Source organism: Nelusetta ayraudi, unplaced genomic scaffold (genome assembly GCF_046127955.1).
Source record: "Nelusetta ayraudi isolate G7.1 ecotype Tasmania unplaced genomic scaffold, CSIRO-AGI_Nayr_v1 ptg000048l, whole genome shotgun sequence".
Classification (NCBI taxonomy): domain Eukaryota; kingdom Metazoa; phylum Chordata; class Actinopteri; order Tetraodontiformes; family Monacanthidae; genus Nelusetta; species Nelusetta ayraudi.
In genome coordinates, this window is record NW_027466098.1 from 11,972,005 (window position 1) to 11,993,301 (window position 21,297).

General features: G+C 46.0%; 2 protein-coding genes across 3 annotated transcripts; both read left to right on the plus strand.

Moving 5' to 3' along the window:
• On the plus strand, window positions 1-9,100 carry samd4b (sterile alpha motif domain containing 4B). The gene is made up of 12 exons (XM_076036371.1): window positions 1-508; window positions 704-1,168; window positions 1,805-2,047; window positions 2,148-2,257; window positions 2,542-2,628; window positions 3,559-3,832; window positions 3,941-4,026; window positions 4,260-4,375; window positions 4,574-4,772; window positions 5,015-5,141; window positions 5,989-6,072; window positions 6,430-9,100. Exons 1-12 carry the CDS (start codon window positions 313-315, stop codon window positions 6,456-6,458), a joined length of 2,016 nt encoding a protein of 671 aa, XP_075892486.1. The 5' UTR covers window positions 1-312; the 3' UTR covers window positions 6,459-9,100.
• Window positions 9,101-9,478: 378 nt separating this feature from the next.
• Window positions 9,479-12,911, plus strand: socs9 (suppressor of cytokine signaling 9). Of its 2 annotated transcripts, none has more exons than XM_076036375.1 (2): window positions 9,479-9,633; window positions 10,765-12,911. In XM_076036375.1, the coding sequence occupies exon 2, from the start codon at window positions 10,921-10,923 to the stop codon at window positions 12,664-12,666; it is 1,746 nt and encodes a 581-aa protein (XP_075892490.1). In that variant the 5' UTR covers window positions 9,479-9,633; window positions 10,765-10,920; the 3' UTR covers window positions 12,667-12,911. The 2 variants fall into 2 exon arrangements, with proteins under 2 accessions (XP_075892490.1, XP_075892491.1); XM_076036376.1 differs by lacking the exon at window positions 9,479-9,633 and adding an exon at window positions 10,332-10,439.
• Window positions 12,912-21,297: the final 8,386 nt, after the last annotated feature.

A 21,297-nucleotide genomic window follows, 5' to 3' on the forward strand; every position in this document is an offset into this window, starting at 1 on the left:
TTTTGACAGGACGCCGATGTGACGTGATCCTGAACATGCCAGATTGAGAAGATCTTCTCCTCCTCCTCGTGACACTACCGACTGCAGTTGACGCACACTTTGAACAGTCCTTCATAAGGCACAGCCCACCTGTCTGCAACCCCTTCTGCACCTGAACCATGTGAGGGCCCCTCGGTCCAGTCTGAGGGGATCCCAGGACTGCCACCAATCAAATCCCGCTGTGCGGTGTAAGACTCGTCTCTTCCGCGTCTTCAAGCGCGCCCTCTTCTCTCCGTCGCTGCTTCCTCGTTCTCCTTGCGAGGGAGACGCGCCATGATGTTCCGAGACCAGGTTGGCATCCTGACGGAATGGTTCAAGAGCTGGAACGAATGCGAACAGACGGTGGCGCTGTTGTCCCTCTTGAAGAGGGTGTCCCGCACCCAGGCTCGCTTCTTGCACATCTGCCTGGAACACTGGCTGGCAGACTGCACGGAGATCCACATATTGGAAGCAGAGGCCAACAATGCAGGTAACTGAGCACAGCTTATTTATTCTGTAACCTATTTTCATTTTCATTTTTCATTTTGGACCCCAGTAGATCAGCCTTTAAAGATTAATTAGACACAACTATACAGCTCCACATCGCAACGTGTTAAAGAAAATCTTCAAAAGAAATGTCTTGTTTAAAATGTTTGTTATGTTTTTGCTCTCTCTCGGTGATCAGCGATTGTCAGCCAGTGGCACCAGGAGCCAAAGGAGAAGGTCGTGTCCTTGCTGCTCTCCCACCTGCCGCTGCTGCAGCCGCGCAACAGCGAGGCCAAATGCGAGTACATGAAGCTGCTGCAGAAAGTGTTAAGTCACACCATTGAGAGTAGCCTGTTCGTGGAGGAGAGCAGACAGCTGCTCTCCTACGCCCTCATCCACCCTGCCACCACGCTGGATGACCGCACCTCGCTGGCCATGTGGCTCAACCACCTGGAGGAGCACCTCTCCAGTGGCTACGCCCCCCGGGTCCCATCCAGCCCCTACAACCCGCACCAGGGCTCCGATGAATGGCCCAGCTCCGCCGAGGCGCTGGACCCAGGAAACGCCTGGCACGACAAGTCATCCAGCACGTCTCCGGCAGGCCAGAACGGACACATGCCCTTCCTGAGCGGCATGTCCTCTCCCATCAACAGCAGTAACGCAGGTAATTGGTTCAGTTCAATACTTGTGTATTGTTGCCAGTTGCTGTCGCTATCCCTATCCGTCCCCAATCTGCACCCTTTTGCCCCTCACTTACATCCCCTTACTACGCTTTTTCTCACTCCGTATCCCTCCCTCAGTCTGGTCATGGCCAGAATATCACTCATCCATAAAAATGTAATAAAACCACTCAACAGGTAGTTCCAGAACCGACCTGTGGGATTCGCACCCTCGGGTCCAAAGCTCTACCTTTGAGAATTAAATATGTCAGCCATCATAAAAAACATTCAGACACATTTCTGCTGGTCGTTATGGCCGGACAGGACAAGGGCGAAGAGAGAGAGAGAGACAAAAAAATGATCATTCATTTGGTAATTGGTTCAGTTAGTAGTGATTATGGTGGAGTTAAATGGTCAATCTTTATTTTTTCGCTGCAAAGGAAACATAGCTTATTAAGTAAAGGATATTTTTATCTATGTAATAGTCAGTCATGACATCACCTTTACTGAAGCCCAGGCAGCTCGCTATTTTCAATACGGCACTATTGAGCCATGCAGTAGATTCATGTTCTTTTTCTGTGCGCTTGTCATCGTTTTAATAATTCAGTTTGTCGTTTATCTCCTTGTCCCGCCCGTGCCAGGTCTGGGCGGACAGATGCAGCTCAGTGGGCTGAAGAAGTCCATGGCCGCCATCCCCTGCAGCCCCCAGGCCTGCGGCTCTGACTGGGTGAGCCCCGACGACGCAGTGGGGCGGCAGAACTTTGCCTCGGCCGATCACGCGCCGCTGTCGCCTCAGAGCAGCGTGGCGTCGTCGGGCAGCGAGCAGACGGAAGACCAGGGCTCCGCTCGCAACACCTTCCAGGAGGACGGCAGCGGCATGAAAGGTCGGACGCTGCGAGGCTCTTTGACGTTCTGCCGGAGCGAAAGTTCCAGAGTGTAACGCTTTCCTGTTTTTTTCCCTCCCTCTGTGATTATTTGTCGTAGATGTTCCTGCGTGGTTGAAAAGTCTCCGCCTCCACAAATACGCATCGCTTTTCTCCCAGATGACCTACGAGGAGATGATGATTCTTACAGAGCAGCATTTGGAGTCACAGGTTTATTGAACCCCCCTCCCTCCTTTCATATACCGCTGCTATGCTTTCATTTTGTCTCCCTTCACCCTTATTATCATTGGTAATCATTATTTCCCTGAAACCTGATGATACATCAACCCTCAATGGGGCATGAAATTAAGCAACACACCCCCACAGCTGTATCAAGGCATCCGCACATACAAATTGTACAATTTTGCCTCCTTGCCGACGACATAAACGGAGATTGGGTTTATTCTCGGGTATTTACCATGAAGTAAAGCCATTGTCTTCTCGTGTCATTCCAGAATGTCACCAAAGGGGCGCGGCATAAGATCGCCCTGAGCATTCAGAAGCTTCGGGAGAGACAGAGCGTCCTCAAGTCCTTAGAAAAGGTAATTCACACCGGACGGTGGTGGCGTCCGTTTCCGTGCTGTGAAAGAAACAGCATTTCGTCCTGACGACCAATGCCTGAACACTAACTCATCGTAGATTAGTGGAGAAATTGCTTGATAGTTATCACCTCTCAACAGTTGCTGTTGCTGTGAATGTCTTCTTTTGTTTGTGCGGAGCCACAGCAGGGCTCCTCAGGATGATCTGTCTTCTATTCTACTATTTCAACAGGACATATTTGCCTTCCTCGAGGCTTTTATGATGATCCTTGATCTTCCTCTCTGCTCTTACTAACTTGGAAGAAAGCTGAAATGAAAATGTGTTCTGCCAGCTTCACAACTAACTTTGTGCATTAATTTAATTTAAAAAAAAATACATGTATGTATGATATTGAATAAGCACCACTATTTGATTTTCATTAACAATCATGGATTGATGATCACATGTGATCTGAGCTTTTTGAATATTTTCTTGATCATTTTGACATCTATATGCAGATTCTGCCACTTGTTGTCAGTCAGTGCATTACCCCAGTACTGAGTCAGCTTTGTGATAAGCAAAATAACAACTCGGCATGTTTGGAGAAATTTAATTGGCTGTTTCTAAAGTTGTGCAGTACACAGTTGTAGAGGTACAAATAGATGCATCAAGCCCATAAACTAAAGACAAGACCAGCAGTGTTAGATTGACAAAGCCAAAGTTTAACCTTAAAACAGTATCTTTATATAATATTTTTATCCTGTAAAACTGTTCTTAATTGGTATGTTGTTTCTAAAATGTATTGTTTGCTTCCATGTTATTTAAATTCTGTCTCTAATTTGCTTTTTTAAATTTATTAAGCCTGCACATTTTCAGCTGTGCCTCTATTTCTCCTGACTTTAGACTCGAAGCAAACCACAGTATGCGACACTGACGCTGTCATTTCACTGCAGGATATTTTGGAAGGGGGAAATCTGCGAAATGCCCTTCAGGAGCTGCAGCAGATCATCATCACGCCTATAAAAGCCTACAGTCCTCCCTCTGCAGCTCAGACTTTGCAGGACAGAGCTGCTTCCCCTGCAGAGGCCACAAAAACGGGAGCGGACAAAGACTCAGCCTCAGAGGGCTTCCAGACACACAACCCGCCTCCCTGTGATGGAGACTCTCCAGCCACGCCCATTTCTGAAGGTGACATCCCTGGACAGTTCACCCGCGTCATGGGTAAAGGTGAGAGTAAAATGCTGAAAGCGTGAAACAGTTTTTGCTAAAACTAACGGACAAGAAGAGCACATCAGTGTCTGTAATAAATGTGATATTTTTCTTCCTGCGTTCCAGTGTGCACACAGCTGCTTGTGTCAAGGCCGGACGAGGAGAATATCAACTGTTACCTTCAGCTCATTGAGAAGTGTCTGGCACATGAGGTGTGAACACGGACACATTTCCTTTGATAGAAATAAATATCAGTCTGTCCTGTTTCAAACACCGACGATCAATGACTTACGGCATAAAATACGTTTAAAAAGCAAGTAGATGCTTTTCAACCGTAACGTTGAGTCTTTAAATAAACCATTCTCACCCTTTACTGCAAGGTTCAAAATTGAATTAGAATATCATGAAATGCAGATCATTGAAAATCTTCTTCTTCTCCTGTCAGGCCTTTTCAGAGACTCACAAGAAAAGGCTGGCCTCCTGGAATCAGCAGGTCCTGAAACTGCTCCGCCTGGTCCCTCGGAAAGCTATGCTGGACATGCCTGTGTATCGACAGAAAGGGTGAGAGTCTGCGACTCTGCCTTTGATCTTTCATTGCCACATCAGATCGATGTTCATCTTTCCCTTTCTCTTCATTTATTGTCTCTTATCTGTTCCTTAACTTTGAAAAGTCCTTGTTGGCGGTTGAACGTGAAGTTATCTCTCTTCCGCTTCATTTGTTTTTCACACTTTTTTTTTTTTTGTCTTCTTTCTGTCCAGCTGGACCTATGGGTCCAACTCCCTCCCCACAGCCGGATCTGTGAGTGGAGGTGTGGCACGGCGGGGCCAGAGACAGTTTCAGATGCCCCCTCGCGGGCTCCCAGCCGGCCGAATGGGACTTCTGAGTCCCAGCGGGATCGGAGGAGCGTCTCCACGCCACACACTCACCAGCCCTGCACTGGCTGCCCAGGGCAGACAGGTCAGTTCCCCCGAGCACAGGGCTTAAAATCAGCTGTCGAACATCGTTTTCATCGCGTCCCTGTGCCGTTCATATTTTTGACTTTGTTTTACGGTGTAACGGTAGAAGTCACAGGGGTGCGTTGATGGTATCGGAGCAGGAAGAGATTATGTTTGCCATCTTGAATGCACACGAAGGAAACAGTGGTAACCTGCCAGTGTGAGTTGCATTTGCATGATAAGAATCTGTGTTTGCTGCAATAGAACCTTTGGTTTTCCAACCCTGGAGGCAGTAACAGCATGCCAAGTCAAAGTCGCAGCTCTGTGCAGCGGACACACTCCCTCCCTGTCCACACGTCTCCACAAACCATGCTCATGTTCCAGCAGCAAGGTACTGAATGTTCAAACACACCAAAAGTGTTTTTTTATTACTATACTTATTATTATTATTGTGATTTATGAACATGCACTTGCCTCTTTGTTACCTCTGTCATTGTCTGCTTGTTTATTTACATATGCTTTATATGTAACCAGATATTCTAGTCTCTTCTTTGCTTACTTTGCCAGGGGGCAATTTTTAAATTTTAGTTAAAACATGATTCATCTTCAGCATAAAGAATAAAAAGAGTCTGGGGTAATTTAAGACGACAGCGCAGTAGCAAGTGTCAGAACACAATCTGTGACCTTCCTGCACGCACTGCCGCCACATACGTAACCTTTTGGTTGCCTGGCTGTCCTCACCACATGTCAAACAGACATTGACTCTACAAATGGTGCCCTGGTCATTCTCTCTGGGGTTTTTTTACCGTCTTTCTGAGGCCTCTAAAAAATTACTCTTCTTTGTAAATTAGAAGTTCAGAATTTCCACAGATGCATGAAGTCTGAAATCGTATTATATTGTTTCCATGTCAACAGCTTTGGGCTCCAGCTGTTTCTTGTTATTTGTTCAAAATTATATAAAAGAGGCAAAATGTGGACATTTCATTGTATAAATACATCAGACTAAATCTGCAGCTCAGGCTTTAAACTAAATAAATGCCCTGTAATTATTTGCGTAATTATTTTATTTTGCATTCAATATGCTTAACTTCCCCCTCCCATTTAATATATTTCCGGTCAGATCGAGTCAAGGTTTTTTTTAACCATCTATTTCACTAATTTAGAATTAAAACATCTACTTAATATCATCATGCAACCAAACAGTCCTCAGATTAAAAGTCTTTTTACTCCCCCCCCAGAATGCCAATTTCCAGGTGCTGACCTGGAAATTAACCCCACGCTGGAGTCACTGTGCCTCAGTATGACAGAGCATGCCTTAGGGGGTAAGTGTCCTCCACAATCCCTGACTAAACAGGTCGCAGACTGGCAAAAATCCCACCACCGTTGACCTTGTTGGATCAAAATGCTGCTCTAGCTGTTTAAAAAAAATGTTTTACTAGTCTCCTACTGACTGAGATTAAAAATACGTTATTGGAAGTCATTTTTCTGTAACATGTCTTTGATATGAAGCTCGACTTCTGTTTGTTTTCTTGAGGGTAATATTGCTATGTTTGTCTGGCGGTGGTTCAGCACTGCACTTAATTGACAGGATTTGCACAGTAGATCCAATGTTCTATAGTTGTAAGGAAGGGAGGTTTAATTCTCTAAATGTCTTAAAACTTGCATTTGTCTCATCTCAGATGGAACAGACCGAACGTCAACAATATGAAAAAAAGAAGAGAGAACACACACACACACACACATCAGCTGACGCCTGTTCAGTTCTTCATCACCCAGCACAAAGATACGGATGCTCAAGAAAACCAGGCAAAGCAGTCACTACAGAATGGCAAAGGAAACTGTGTATATGTCCTCTAATATTTTTGTACTTTATTATATACATCTAAGTTTATTAAAAAATGGAATACAGATGATAATAACTATATTGCAGGACACAGGAAAAAAAAAGTGGCAAACTGCTTCATGTCACCTGCAGGACTGTGACATGATGTGCAGAGGTTCAGTTTGCTGTGAGTTTAAAGAGAGACAGTGGATTGGTGCTCTACTAAATGGGTAATAGCCCATGAGTTACTCCTCTTTTTCCTCCTGCCTCAGAACAAGGCTTCCTTCCAAGAACACACGCTGACAGCATCGGACCCTGGGAACACACCATTGGTAGATTCAGATTATCAGGCAGAATTAAAGCACTTTTACGACATTACGTCTGATAGTTGCCACTTCGGAGCAATTGACTCCCATACGGCATGGTTCTGATTGGGAATGGATACCAATACGTGACCTAGCCACCCTAAATTGTTCTTGAAACAGGGCTAGTAAGGGCTTGTGTTGGTTGAAGCTTACAGAGCATCCTTAGGTCCTTTTTTTTTTTTTATTGTGACTTGTGTGGGAGGAGGGGGGGAAGGACTAAGGAAGAGCTAGTTCAACCTGAGGTGCACATTGTATTCTGATTGCTTTTTACTGAACACGACAGATAGAAGTGACTGTCCTCTTCTGACTGTCTACAAAGCCAAAGAGCAGGGGTTGTGAGATTGTTCGTTTGAGAAGGATATTTGTAGTCAATTGCAACTCGATGGTGAAATATATGGAGGAAAAAAAAAAGAATATCAGAAAAACCCCACGAACAGTAGTTCAAAGAATTTATGCCAGCTGCAATTTGTCTCTGCTATTTTACGCCCTGCTTCGTAAATGATGATGAATCTCATTTTGTGCCGAGGAATCCCCGCAAGGGTGAATAAGGGCTGGCGAGGTTCGCACCGTGTGAGAAACAGATCTGGTGCCGGTTTGAGGAAAGTGTTTTGAGAGACGAGAGCGTTTTCAATTTGCGCCCAAGAAACCAAAATGCGTGCGAGGAAACCAAATGAAATCAATCTGAAACCTCCGGCTTTCGCCTCACCCAACCTAAATAGCTCTGGAAAAAACTAATGGCGATCCTGTCATCAGGGCTCCGGAGCGCAGCGCCTCACCTTTACAGTGCCCTCCTCACATGGCCAACGTGATGATTTGATGAATCATACTTTTCAAGGTGCTCGTCGATGTCCATATGAATTATTTTTTGTGTGTCTCTCTCAGTGTGTTTCTGTCTCGGAAACCCTTAACCGTTTCACGTGATATCAGTGTTGACTCAAAACCTGTTTTTTGAAGGCTCTGTCCTTGGATGTGGCAGAGCAGAGGTGCATGTCTGTGTAATATGGTCTTAACTTTTGCATCGCTTTTTGGTTGCATTGTAAGGCAGGGATAACCATTCACTTTTTTTTTATTATTATTATTATTATTGTTTTCAGCAGAGCCACAGGAAGGCCTGTCGAGTAAAGATGGTCAACTTCAGATAACTTTTCAAATTGTATTTTTTATTCTCCCTTGATATTAATAAGTTGTGCTTATTTTCTGTAATCGCATGTTTTGCCACACTAATTCTGCACTGTCATAGTTAGAGGACGTTGTGGTCGATTAGTCGACGGTGAGGGCGGAAATCTTGCAACTCATGTTGTACGCTTGCATCGCCCACGTCACTGTTTACTTCTGAGATAATGCCCTGATCATGTCATCATCGCCATTGTCTTGACATGCAACTCATTAACTGACGCCTTCTCACACTCGAACAGGCTGGGTGAAATAGGGAACAGAATTCTTCCACACTCTGTACGAGGCAATTGGTCTGGGGGTGGGGGGGGTTATGCCTGTGGGATGAGCAGAGCGAATTACTTTTATGGCCTCGTGATTTCGACTCTTATTTGTCAGGAACTGTATGTGGTGCCTAAATTGTACAGCCCCTCTATCTCGCAGTGGTGTGAAGCAGCATTTTGGTCATTGATTTCTTCAGAGCAGGCTCTTGGATGGATCTGACTTATGCGGGCAAATAACTTCTGTGAGTTAAACAAAAAAAAAAAGAAAAGAAAAAGACAGAAAAATTGCTGGCACCTTAAAGACTCGGCTATGGTATTTTTAACTATTTAGTATAATGTCTCTCAGTTGTGTTTTGTTAATGGCTCAGATCACCCGCACAGCCTCTTGTTCGCTCATCCTCAGTTGTCACTGAAAGGAGGGAAGAGTTGCGGTGGGTGCTGCGTGGCGACGGTTGCACCGGGGGGACGACGATACTTATCTGAGCCGCAGTTAATGTGACGATCGGTAAACACTAAGAACAGGCCAAGGAATATGTTTACTCCATGTTTACATTCCACAGTTGCATGAAATTATGGGGGGTAAATACGGGCACTTCATGATAGCTGCATTTTGTATTTTCACAAACCAAGCATCCACTAGAAGGTACAAAGCCTGTGCCTGTGGGGACTAACCAAGTGATCCCATGATCTGTAGTTTGCCCTGGCAGGCTTAATTATAAAAAGAAAAGAATAAATGAAAACACTGGGGCTTGCTCTGGTCTTCTTTGCATGTATTTGTCTTGTACACTTTCTATTTAATTCTGATAACTCCCCTGACAATTTTTTGAGTATTTTATGAACATTTTACATCCCAGAAGTACTCTCTACTTTTTTTTACTGTCACTCAATAAATTGTGAATGATCTGAAATACAGTACTTGTCGGGTCATTGACAGTTCAAATAAAGAGGTTCACTTCTTTCAACTTCATCAGTGCTCTGTGTTTGCTTCGAGAGACGGGGTTCCCTGACCACTACATATCGTTGTTTGTATATTTTATGATAAATTCCACAGCGTTGTAAATAAAACATGGGTTTGCGATAAGGCATTTCTAAAATTAGTTTTCGTATCACTTCCGGGTTGCACGGTATGAGCAGCTCATTTTGACCACAGCTCGGTAGTTAGCCGAGCGGCTGACCTAGCCGCCTTTTGTCATCGTCACTAGTTTGTATAAGAAGAAATAGAACCTTTGGCGGTACCCAAACCCGAGAACAACTTGTAAGGTATGTTGACATCTTGTGTCGTGTCCGTTTGGTGTAGAAACATCTCACCATAAACACAACCAGAGCCTTTTGAAGACTTTAAACAGTCTTGAAAAAATAGTCGCCAGCTAGCTGCACTGTTAGCCTCGTCTGTTCCGAACAGCTGTTTGCTAACGAATGCTAACAACTTTAGCTTTCTGGTTAATGGCACTGTTAACGATTGCTGCTTTATAGTCTAATGATGTTGCCAATATTCTTAAGTTGAACGCGATAGTTCGCCTTTCTGCACTTCATGTAACAGAAGCTAATTGTTGACAAATACCTAAAATATTGAAAACTTTCTTTGACGACAGCGCACTTATTCCGTGACATGGGTTGATGTACTGTTGAGGGCAGAGGTCTTTCCCCAGGGTAGAGCAAAGGCGATTCCGTCTTAAGATGACATCTACTTTTGTCTCGAAAAATGCATCGAACTTCCTTTGTTGTGGATGAAGTGAGTGCTAACTTGATTCAGCAAGTTGCGAGAAATTAGAAAACCTGTTTTGTCATCAAGTTGACGTTGATTCGCCGTCAGCGTCATTTTTTTTTTAAACCGCAGTAACTGTCCACTCGGCTACCTTGGACACGTTACTTATCTGTGACTCTTTACTGTCTTTCACAAAGTAAAAAGAGTCGTCACCCCCCCCCCCCCCCCCCCCCGCCCCCCAACCCCCTCTCTCCAACGGAGCACATTGTTCAATTGTCAATGGTAGTAACAAAAAATATAAATATATTATCGCACTTCATTTCGGATTATTGTGTCTCAGAGGTTCAGAGGCCTGTCGTGAGTATGTGACGGATAATTCAAAAAATATTTCTAATTTCTAACTATTTCTATTTAGTTTCAGCGGGGCTAAAAGTCAAAATGGGGAATTTATATTAAGACAGGAAGTTTTTTTGCACTATGCCTCAAGACACCGAAACACTTGCGTCTTCCTCTTTCACTTCCCTTTAACTGTGTTTATGACTTTCATAAAAGTAACATTTGAAGCTGCTTATTTTTAAGGAGCTAAGCTTATATACTAGGAAACGGCGCACGACTCAAGCAAAGTGCCATTATAATACCGTTTGTCTTAACTCGTGAGTGTGCAACCAAACTCTTTTGTATTGCAGGTCTGCATTAAGCGGCCACGATGACCGGGCAAATATAACGCGCAGCCGCGAGAGATGTTAGCGGGAAACCCGCCAAACTTCAGCGCAAGTCACGAGTCGTCGCCTGACCACGGGGAGTGGCGCCGCCGGTGCCGTTTGACCACGTAATCCGTCACCATGTCATTACCAAAGGAGTCAGGAGACAGGGGTAAAGATCGGGACCGAGGCGCCCGTCCCAAGGTCAGGCAGAGCCGCTCCGAGGAGAGGCGCGACGCCGGCGGCGGGCGAAAGGGCGGACGGGGCAAGAAAAAGGGGCTATCTTCGCACGCACCCGCAGCCGAGCGGCCCGTCAGCGATGGCTTCGAGTACGGCGAGTTGTTGAGCGACCAAGAGTCAAGGGACCAGTCTTCGTCCTCCGCTTTGAAGGACAATTGGAGGTGGCAAGGGTTGGACGCCACCACCCTGTCGTCATCATCATCTTCGTCGTCGTCGTCGTCGAGACAGGAGAGGGCAACGGCCAGGCCGGGACTCGCACCTGTTAGCTCTTCTTCGGACTTGTCCGCGGTCAGTGAGACTGACAGCCGCTGGTCGAACAGCAGCCGCACCCTGCGGCAGAAGATCCAGGATGCGATGGGCCAGTGTTTCCCCATAAAAACGCACACCGTGGCGGCGGCGGCGGCAGCAACATCCCAGAGCGTTCCCTCAGCCGCCTGCGCGTCCTCAAGGCGCAAGATCCACCTGAGCGAGCTGATGCTGGACGACTGTCCATTCCCCGTCGGATCCGAGCTGGCGCAGAAGTGGTATCTCATCAAGCAGCACACGGCCCCCATCACCCAGCCGCCGGTGGTGGACGCCGCCTCTGCCGCCACCGCGGTCGTGTGCAGCGCCCCCGGCTCGGCCATGCCGACCGTGGTGGAGGACGTAGACGACAGGCTGCGTGAGCGCCGCCGCATCAGCATCGAGCAGGGAGTGGAGCCGCCGCCCAATGCTGAGATCCACACGTTCGAGGTGACGGCCCAGATAAACCCCCTGTACAAGCACGGGCCCAAGCTGGCACACGGCATGAACGAGTTGGCCGGGGTGGAGCGAGCCTCAGCCCAGCATCACAACCACCAGCAGCAGCAGCAGCAGCAGCAGCAGCAGCAGCAACAGCAGCAGCAACAGCAGCAGCAGCAACAGCAGCAGCAGCAGCTCCTCCTCCAGACGCAGCAGCAGCAGCACCAGCTCGTCCTCCAGAGGTGTCTGGACACCCTGGACGAGGTGGTGGCGTCCGCCTCCGTCAGCATGTGCGACGCCAACTCGGACCCCCTGGTCGACCCGGAGGCCAACAGCAGCGCGGCCCCCCGAGCCGCGATCCCGCCGGCTGAAGCCGTCAAGCCGCACGACGGCTACCGCATTCACACCCAGATCGACTACATCCACTGCTTGGTGCCCGACCTGCTGCAGATCACCAACCTGCCGTGCTACTGGGGCGTGATGGACCGCTACGAGGCCGAGAAGCTCCTGGAGGGCAAGCCCGAGGGCACCTTCCTCCTGCGCGACTCGGCCCAGGAGGACTACCTCTTCTCCGTCAGCTTCCGCCGCTACGGACGCTCGCTGCACGCGCGCATCGAGCAGTGGAACCACAACTTCAGCTTCGACGTGCACGACCCCAGCGTCTTCCACGCGCCCACCGTGACGGGCCTGCTGGAGCACTACAAGGACCCCAACTCCTGCATGTTCTTCGAGCCCCTGCTGTCCAACCCCATCCACCGCACGCAGCCCTTCTCGCTGCAGCACATCTGCAGGGCCACCATCAGCAGCTGCACCACCTACGACGGCATCAATGTGCTCCCCATTCCAAACGCTTTGAAAAAGCACCTGAAAGAGTACCACTATAAGCAGCGAGTGCGAGTACGGAGAATGGACACCTGGTGGGAATGAAGGATGAACTTTTTTTTTTGTATGGATTTGAGTTAAAAACTACTAAATGCTTTTTAAAAGCAGGTCCGCCCAAACGCGGCTCTCGTTCACTCCGTCTGCCTACTACTGCACTGTACTGTAATTTTATTTCTGCTGTACACATCTTAACAATTGTACTAAATCACACTGCTGAGACGATATGTAATAATCATACTGATATTGTACACTCAAATCTCTTTCTGCTCAATTAAACCGACTTATTTAAATGATGTGTGGTTTCTCATGAACGGCTTCAACACGCGTGCGACTAAATCGGTGTATTTATCTGGCGTGAAGACATATGCCCAAATCTGTATTGACATGATTGTAATAATTGTTCATCACTCACACGCTGTCAAGTTTAAATTAGCTTTCCCTTCATTCATACTGATATATATATATATATATATATATATATATATATATATATATATATATATATATATATATACCTCATTAATCACTTGCTCATTCCCAAATACGACAGTTGAACACAAATTTTTCACCAAAGTAAATATTGATTTGATACATGCTGTACGTTTCTAATATAGTATAATGGTTCATGTTCATCTACATTTTTGTTTATACATAATTTCACATGCATGAGTGTATTGGGGCTGTTAAAGGAATTAATAAATGCAAAAAGATTCTGTAAAATAAACTCAAGAGTTGCAGAAGGCACCTAATCAGTAAACTAGATATCCTCACTATCCACTAAATCAAAGCAAAACATATGAACATCAAAATCAAAGCAAAACATACAAAGGAAGAGCATGCATAATGTTTTTAACAATTATTATCTCTGAGGTGACACAACATACATGTGTACAACCTGACCCAAGTCCACAGAAACACAGTTTTACTGAAGTTGGACGCCGCCAGGTGCGGCAGCTGCTCCTTAACCAGGCTCTGGGATGGCGGCTGCACCAATCTGATCACAGCTTGGAGGGAAATCCACCAATAGCAGGCTGACAACCCCACTGCCAAGCAAGCAGTTCATCGTCACTGGGACTTGGCAGCCATGAACAATGTGTCAAAGGAAGCGCTTCGTCCAGCAAGCACGCAAGCGTCGCCATCGATTAACATGTAAGTGATGTGAATCTGTCCTGTCAATTTGATTTAGGATGTTTAACTTTCTCTCATGTTGGGAAACTTTATGCTGGGTTTATGTTCAGTTGACAAACTTACTGCAAACTGGTGTAAGTGACGTGTTTCAAACAGTGATGCAAATGAAGATTCTTTCACTTCTATATAGGTTGCAAACAATTATGAGACAGTGTCACGTCAAGTAAGGCAGCCAGCCATGTTAATGTGATACCCTAGCAGTAAGTTTGGGAAAAAAAAGAGAGAGAGGCTTGGGTTAAACGGCAATCAAAATGTGAGAAAAATGCGACCATCTTAAAGAGTCATCTGGTTTTTCTGCTGATGGACAGAAAAGGGTTTTGTAAAATAGCCTGCGCTTGCATTTTTGACTACCCCATTTAAAGGAGTAATGACGTTCATGGACACAAAATGGACTTTTTTTTTTTCTCCCCTCCTTCGTACACACATCTTCTTTTTCTGCAGTTTTAATACTCCTATAGATATTTAAAAGCAGACAAGCTTAAATGAGGACTGCGGCGGTTCTGCATCCAACAGCTGTATTTGTCTTCTGTTGTTTAGCACCGACCGTCGGCACCTCATCCCTGTGAGGCATCTCCCTAGAGATCAACCAACACGCATGCAGCCAGTTGCAGTTGTCTTCATTAATCTTCGAGTGCAGCCTCGGAAGCACGAGCAGCAGGTGAAGCAGCTGCATCGTCAAATACAGATTAACATGATGAAGCTCGGCCGCTAATGAATCATGTTTGTTATAATGGTTCTTTTATTTTATCATTTAGTTGCTATAGACCTCCTCGCTTTAAGCCCCGTGATGGATGTCTTTCATATTAACTGTTATCTTATAGGTTCCATTGTAAAGCCATTTTCATATTGTGATGTCGTATCCTCGACTCACATGGAGCTGCTTCGCATGACTGATTGTCCTCAGAAATGTACAGATCTTAGGAACAACAACTCTGTTTTAGCTTCTTGAAGAGTAGAACAAACCTAGGAAATAACTCGGGACCCTATGTGACATCCCAAAGGGCTGATTTCCGGAGCCATGCGTCTCAAGTAAATGATGGACTTCTCCAATTTCTGTCTCACTGACACGGAAAGCTATTTTTCATCACTAGAAAGAACATGGGTGGGAACGTTGCCTGATGTGGCGTCTGCCAATTCTGTATGCTAAATTTATATCATTTATAGAAAGGCCTCCTGTAGGATTGGCTTTATTTATGTTAAAGCAACTGTCGGAGAAACCTGGAGTCTCCCTTGTGATTTTATATTATTTTTAGACAGGGGGGAGGGAGGGAGGGGGGAAGGGAGAGAGCAAATTTGCTAAAATGAATAGATATCTAATGGCACAGTCACAGGGTGAATAAACATGGCACAAAATCAACAGGCGCAGAAGGAAAAAAACGCTCCGGCCAGGCAGATTTCCGCTCAGCTGATTATTTACGTCTTATCCAAAGATTAATTGCAATATGTACCTGTGTGATGGAGTCATTTACTGCCCTGTGTGAATACAGCTAATTAGTGAAAGCGTGGAAAATGGCTCCGAGATCGTCCTCTGGACCACTGCGAGCGAGGCTGTTTTCTCCTTGAGACGGCCGACTGGATATGCAGAATGCAAATCACCCGTGACAAGCAGTCACTCGCTAATGAAGCTGCTATAATTTGAATCGCACTTCCGAGGCGGCGCCAAAGTCTGCATTTAGAATGCAAAGTGGGGACCTTTAGCCTCTGTCGCGCTCATTAAGTCGCTTTTTAAAATCTCGAGTCGCAACTCCTTAATTCTCCGGTCTTTCTTTTTTTTTGTTACGAGTGTTTCTTTTGTACACACACACACGCTGGGACTTTGTCGGTTCCCGGTGGAGTCGCGTGCTAGTTTTTCCATTCTGGCCGAGCGGCAGAGCAGTGATGGAGCAAGAAATGTTTCATGACGGGTGGCCAAGAGTGGGATCACGACTCAGATAGAGGTGGAAACAGGTATCTGAAATGTCGACATGACTTTTCCTATTATTATTTCTAATTGTTTCTGTAGTTTGAAGTCATAAAATGCTTTCACTGCGACCTTACAACAGTCAGCCTGTCACCATTCCCATGAATTAGAGGACAGCAAATCTCCACCAATTATATTATCGATAGTAAACCTACATCAGCTTCTTCCTACGGTTCTCAGGTCTGGGTTACGTTAAAGTTCTTTAAGGGTCTTGAACAAAATTCAGGTCAATCATCAAGTCAGAAATACATGCAAAACGATGAATCAATCAACAAAGATGATTTGACATGCTGTAGTGTGTGTGTGTGTCACTTCCCCACCTGCGACGCCCCTCTGTGGGGTGCTCACAGCCACCACTGACCCCCACCTAGCTCCGCCCCTGCTGCAGACAGACTTTCGCGCTGCTGTTCCGCACTCTGCACACCAGGGGGCTGTAAAGAGCTTCAGTGCGTTTCGCTCCGCCAGCTCGCGGGCCGGTGTGCGTGCGTGCTTCCTTCATTCCGTGTGTGCGTGTGGCGTGTTGAATATGGCTGCTGCTGCAGCTGGCACACAGTGGCGCTCATCTTGCAGGTATTACCTCTCCCTGGGGGCAGGGGAAAAAAAGAAGTCTTCTCCGTGCCGGGATCATCCGGTCCGGAGGGACAGCACGCTCAGCCGAGGAGAAAGCTGATTGGCTACACATTCTTAGTATGTTTGTGTCTGTTGGACTTGCTTTTTTCCTCTCTCCCCTCTCTGAGGTTTTTCCTCCGAGTCTAATCTTTACAGTGGAGCGTCAGTGGGGTGCAGAATAATCCCGGGATGTTTAGAACACCTGGGGACAATTACTCTGCCAAATAATCTTCCTTAATCTCACAAATTCCCTAAAAGGCGGCCTCGCCTTGCTCCCCACTTGGCTTATCTTGGGAACGATTTAACGGGATCTTTTCTGTGCTCTCCGGGCCCACTGCGCCCCCCCCCCCCAAAAAAAAAAACCCACGACGATAACAAAAATCGTAGGGCGTGAGATCCTCTGTGTATCAGGCCATTAATCCGGAGGGGAGCGAATCCAACTGATTTCAAATTTGTGTGAGGAGCACGCAGCCAGTCAGCCAGCCAGCCAGCCAGCCAGCCAGCCAGCCAGCCGGCGATTCTTCTTATCCAGCCAAAAGAGAAGTAATTTGTTTTCCGTGACAGAGGGGGAATGCCGCATCTGTGACAGAGGGAGTTATTTATGGTCGGTGAGCGGATGCAGCTGTATCTCAACCTTGAGCGCGATAGCGGCATCCTCGTCCGTTCCGAGTGAAGCCTTCTTAAAGTGGGCGCCCCCTCCCGTGTCAAAGCCAGGGGGAAGCGCTTGCTAAATTCTGAGAAGTTGTCGCCCTCCTCCAGCTCTGCGACGTTAAGCATTGATCTTTGATTTCCGGGGAGCGAGCAATCTCTCCTTCCCTCCCGCTGTGAAAAAATAACAATGCAAAATTAAATCTGGAAGCATCGCAGCAGCCTGCAGGAAGTCGCGTCGGGTGTTTACAGAGAAAAGGCCTCTGCATTCTCATTTGAACCCGCGTGTGCACCCCTCTCGTCCCCCGCCCGCCCACTCCCCCCATCAGGTTGTTGATGGAGTAATGGGGGTGTCAGGCGTGCTACAAACCAAGCCGCTGGAAGCAACGCAGATTGATGGCGCTGGCACGCCGGGTTGTGCGCAACAGCCCGTATCATCAGCCTCAGAACCTCCGAGTCTTCGCCGGCGTCTCGGCAATATATGTCGCGGACAAGCGCCCTCGCACAAACTCGTCACGTTCGCCGCCGGCGCCGCCCTGCCGCCGCACTGCCGCCCCGCCGCCGCCACCGCTGCCGCCGCCGTTCGATATCAAAAACGTGGCGACGCCGCTTGCGCGGAGCCGCGGCATCTCATTCGCAATTACATACGCGGGTTGCTGTTTTTGTTTTGAGAAGCACTGTCGTTTCCGATAAGGCCTCTGCACGGGGCCGACCAGATATGGAACGTGCACAATTGCGTGAATGATGTTCTCTTGCTTTCCGTGCGAAGACCAACAGTGCATTGAGATTAGCAGCAGCAGCAGCAGCAGCAGCAGCAGTATTGATTGATTGATTCATTTTTTATTTCGAATAGCTTCTGTGCACATCAACAAAACAATTTATACAGAATATCAAAAGCGACAGTGTGTCGTCGGTTGCTTCTCAAAATAAGAATGTTTTGGTGGTCATGTCGAGGTGTTGTCTGTTTGTTTGTTAGCGTCTTCAGTACTGTAACATCATTCACAGATTGGATTTGTTTAACGAGCAGACTAACACCAAGGCCGAGCCCGACACCTCAACAATTAGCACTCCCAGAAAGCGAGTCAGACCACAACTTTCTCATGCAAATCAGCCGCTCTGACTCCAGCACAAGAAAATGGGCGATATTGTACTATTTTTTTTTTTTTTTTTTTTAACTCTGTAATTTAAATAGACCTGCCATTGCTCTATTAAACAGTGACAGGATTCCAGCGTAGCCTTGTCGGAAAGCCATTTTGGGAGTCTTCTAAAGAAACGACCCTCGTGTGGCTTTATTTTACATTTCACTTATCCACAGCTTCATCCCATTAGGCGAAGCAACAGACTGCATGAATTTGACATTAACCGTAAATATTCACATCACCGTGGCAGGGTTGTTGAAATGTAAGAAGAAAAAAAAAAAAAACTCCATCATTTATATTCATTTTCTCTTGAGAATAACAGAGTTAGACTCGTTACCATGGACAGATTTTCGTGACGCTTTGCATCAGTAACTTGTTCCTTCTTTTCGACGTGAAAACAGCACAAGGAACTTTTGTTCTTGTGCTCTCAAATGGGCTCCAAATCGCACCAACGACACTCCTGCAATCCTGCAATTGATTTGGACGTTTTACACCAAATGTGCACCGAAACAAAGGCAAGCTGTCTTCTTTAATTAGTACTTTGATTGCTACTTGCTCCTATGGGGATAATGCGTTTCTTCTGGTGCCATGCCATGTAGGGAAAGTGTTGTTTTGGTTTTTTTTTTTCTAATTACGGCAATTCCTAATGCAGTAAACCATAACAAATCTGACAGCTCCCATGCAAAATGCCATCACTAAAAGCATACCAGATAATCGTAATATGTTGAGGTTGCTTCAAAATTCAATCAAGTGATGTTATTTTCATTTTGCCACAAATCATCTTCATGGCTGCGAGCAAATGGGCTCTAAATTTGTTGCTTGTTTATTGCTGTGCTTATTCCCTTGTTTATCTCTCAGCCCAACCACATTTAACCAGGAAAATGTCAAATATGATAGAAAGTGACCTTAACTCCTCTTCACTCCCATGTTGAACGAAAGTGCAAAACAAACTTCCCGGACCAGAATGGAGAAGTCAGCATTGTGTGTTTCAAGGCTCATTTTGTTGCAACATACAAACGTACAAGTGGTAATAAAAAGAAAAAAAGAAAAATAGATGATGAAAACATAATTTGTATAATGATTCCCAAAGAAATTAAACAGATGAAATGTTAAACCGTTGCTTGAGTGTGCCAAGATTATTGTGGTCATTTTTTTTTTTACTATCGTTACTGAATCTTTGACACGTCACTTTTTGATTTGATCTAATTCCTGCGTTTGTTTTCGAAGGCTGCCAAATCTGAATGTTGTGATAAAGCTAATGAGCAGACAGAGGAAGGAGAAGAGGAAAACACAGACCACAACATTTATCTTTCTTTTCACTCTCACGATAAAAGGATGCCGACTGATGGTGGACTGGCGGCTCGGCTGCCTGGACCCGGACTGTTCCGTCTGAGGGAGGATGTCAGAAGGGATCTAGCTGGCTCGAGTCTATTCATGTATAATGGACTGGATTTTCGGGTTAAAGCCGTAGAGTCTCGCATCAAAACGGGATTCACACGGTGGAATAAATCAACATGATGCTCAGCAGGCCCAGATTCTCTTGACCCCTCCCTGCTACTGGCTTGAACAAAGTCAAAGACATTTTTGGATTTGTTGACTCATCGTGCTTTGCGGCGCCGCTCGGAGCACATTGCGGCAAAACATTTTTTTTTTCCCTCATTGTGGCCGCTTTACGGACAGCGTTGACTGTAATTCAGTCGATTGTGGATGTTAATTAGATGTAGTCTGCTGTACATCTGCCGTTTCCTTGGGCTGTGTGCGCTTAACTGCATTACTTTAGCCTCCCGTTTTTATGCGATTATGCGATGGAAGGAACAAAATACATAAGACGCAACCAAATAAGGCACAAAATTGGGCTCGCTCGCGCCGAGAGCTGAGCTGACAGCCAAAAAGCCCCGATGCAGTCTACAAGGGTTGATGTTTAAAAAAAAAAAAAAGTAAAAAAACCAAAATAAAACCCATTCATCTCTGCTGCTCACGGCTGTCTCACAAGGCGGATGTAAACGTCAGCAGTGCTTTTAAATGTAGATTGCCTAATGTGTCAGCCCATTCAGCCCATGTGGTAGCCCCAGGCGCGCTTATTACCACAAAGCAGGCACCATTCTGTTAGCCACCTCATCATGAGTGATGCATGGGAGACACGTCTCGGGGAATGAGCATGACCAACAACCGGGAAGAATGCAGCGTCTAATAAAGAAACGGCTACTAAAGCAAATGTTGCACAGTGTGTGTGTGTTTTTCTTTTTTCTTTTTTTTTTTTTTAACCGAAGACAAACATCCAGCGCGTCTCCTTGTTTCCTCCTGGTGAGACGTCCATCAGTAGCTCTGTAGTTTTGACATCACACGGCATAAATGAGTTGTGTAATGTAATGCCGGATGCGTTTTTTTTTTTTAACACTAACTAACCGCAGCCATTGTTAGATTTAAAATGTTCTATTTTTTTTAAAGACCTGTCGTCACAGGGCTGGGATTAAATTTTACTCCAACAACCATTTGAGGATATTTTTATTTATGCCGGGATTGTAACACCAGGGGATAAGCTTAAGCGTCTTTCGACAAACCATTCTGGGCTTAAATTCCAGGAAAGAAGCAGATTTGTCACCAATCGGACTCTGCAGTTAAAATAATATAACGAGATAACCGCACGCAGGGAGGATGTGCAGGCTTCCTCAAGTCGTCTATGTAAACGACTGCGTCCCTCATTTCATCCCTTCATGTGTGACGTCAGACTGTTGCTACACGGACGCTCTATCCTGCCATTTTTTCCCCCCTTCTCCTTCCCAATTCCTGCCTGTAATCAAACAGCTGCTGTGACATCGGAAACCTGCGTGGGCTCTTGTTCAACACGAGGAAGTGACCAGGAATCAATGATGGAATCTGTAGAACTGCACCCATATGGAGGATTTACAATGCCTTTGAAATCAATGTTCCTTTCTTTTCGATTTGCATTCCTTAGCGTGGCAGCTGCTTTTCGACGCATGGAAAGAGAAATTTAATCGTTGATATTCAAACGTGAAGGAGTCGCACGCAGCAATACTGCGTTGCGTTACAGCACTTGAGCATTTCTGTCCAATTACAGCCGTCGCTATTTAATTCAGTTCTTTTCTGTTTTATTCATATTGCTCATTTGAC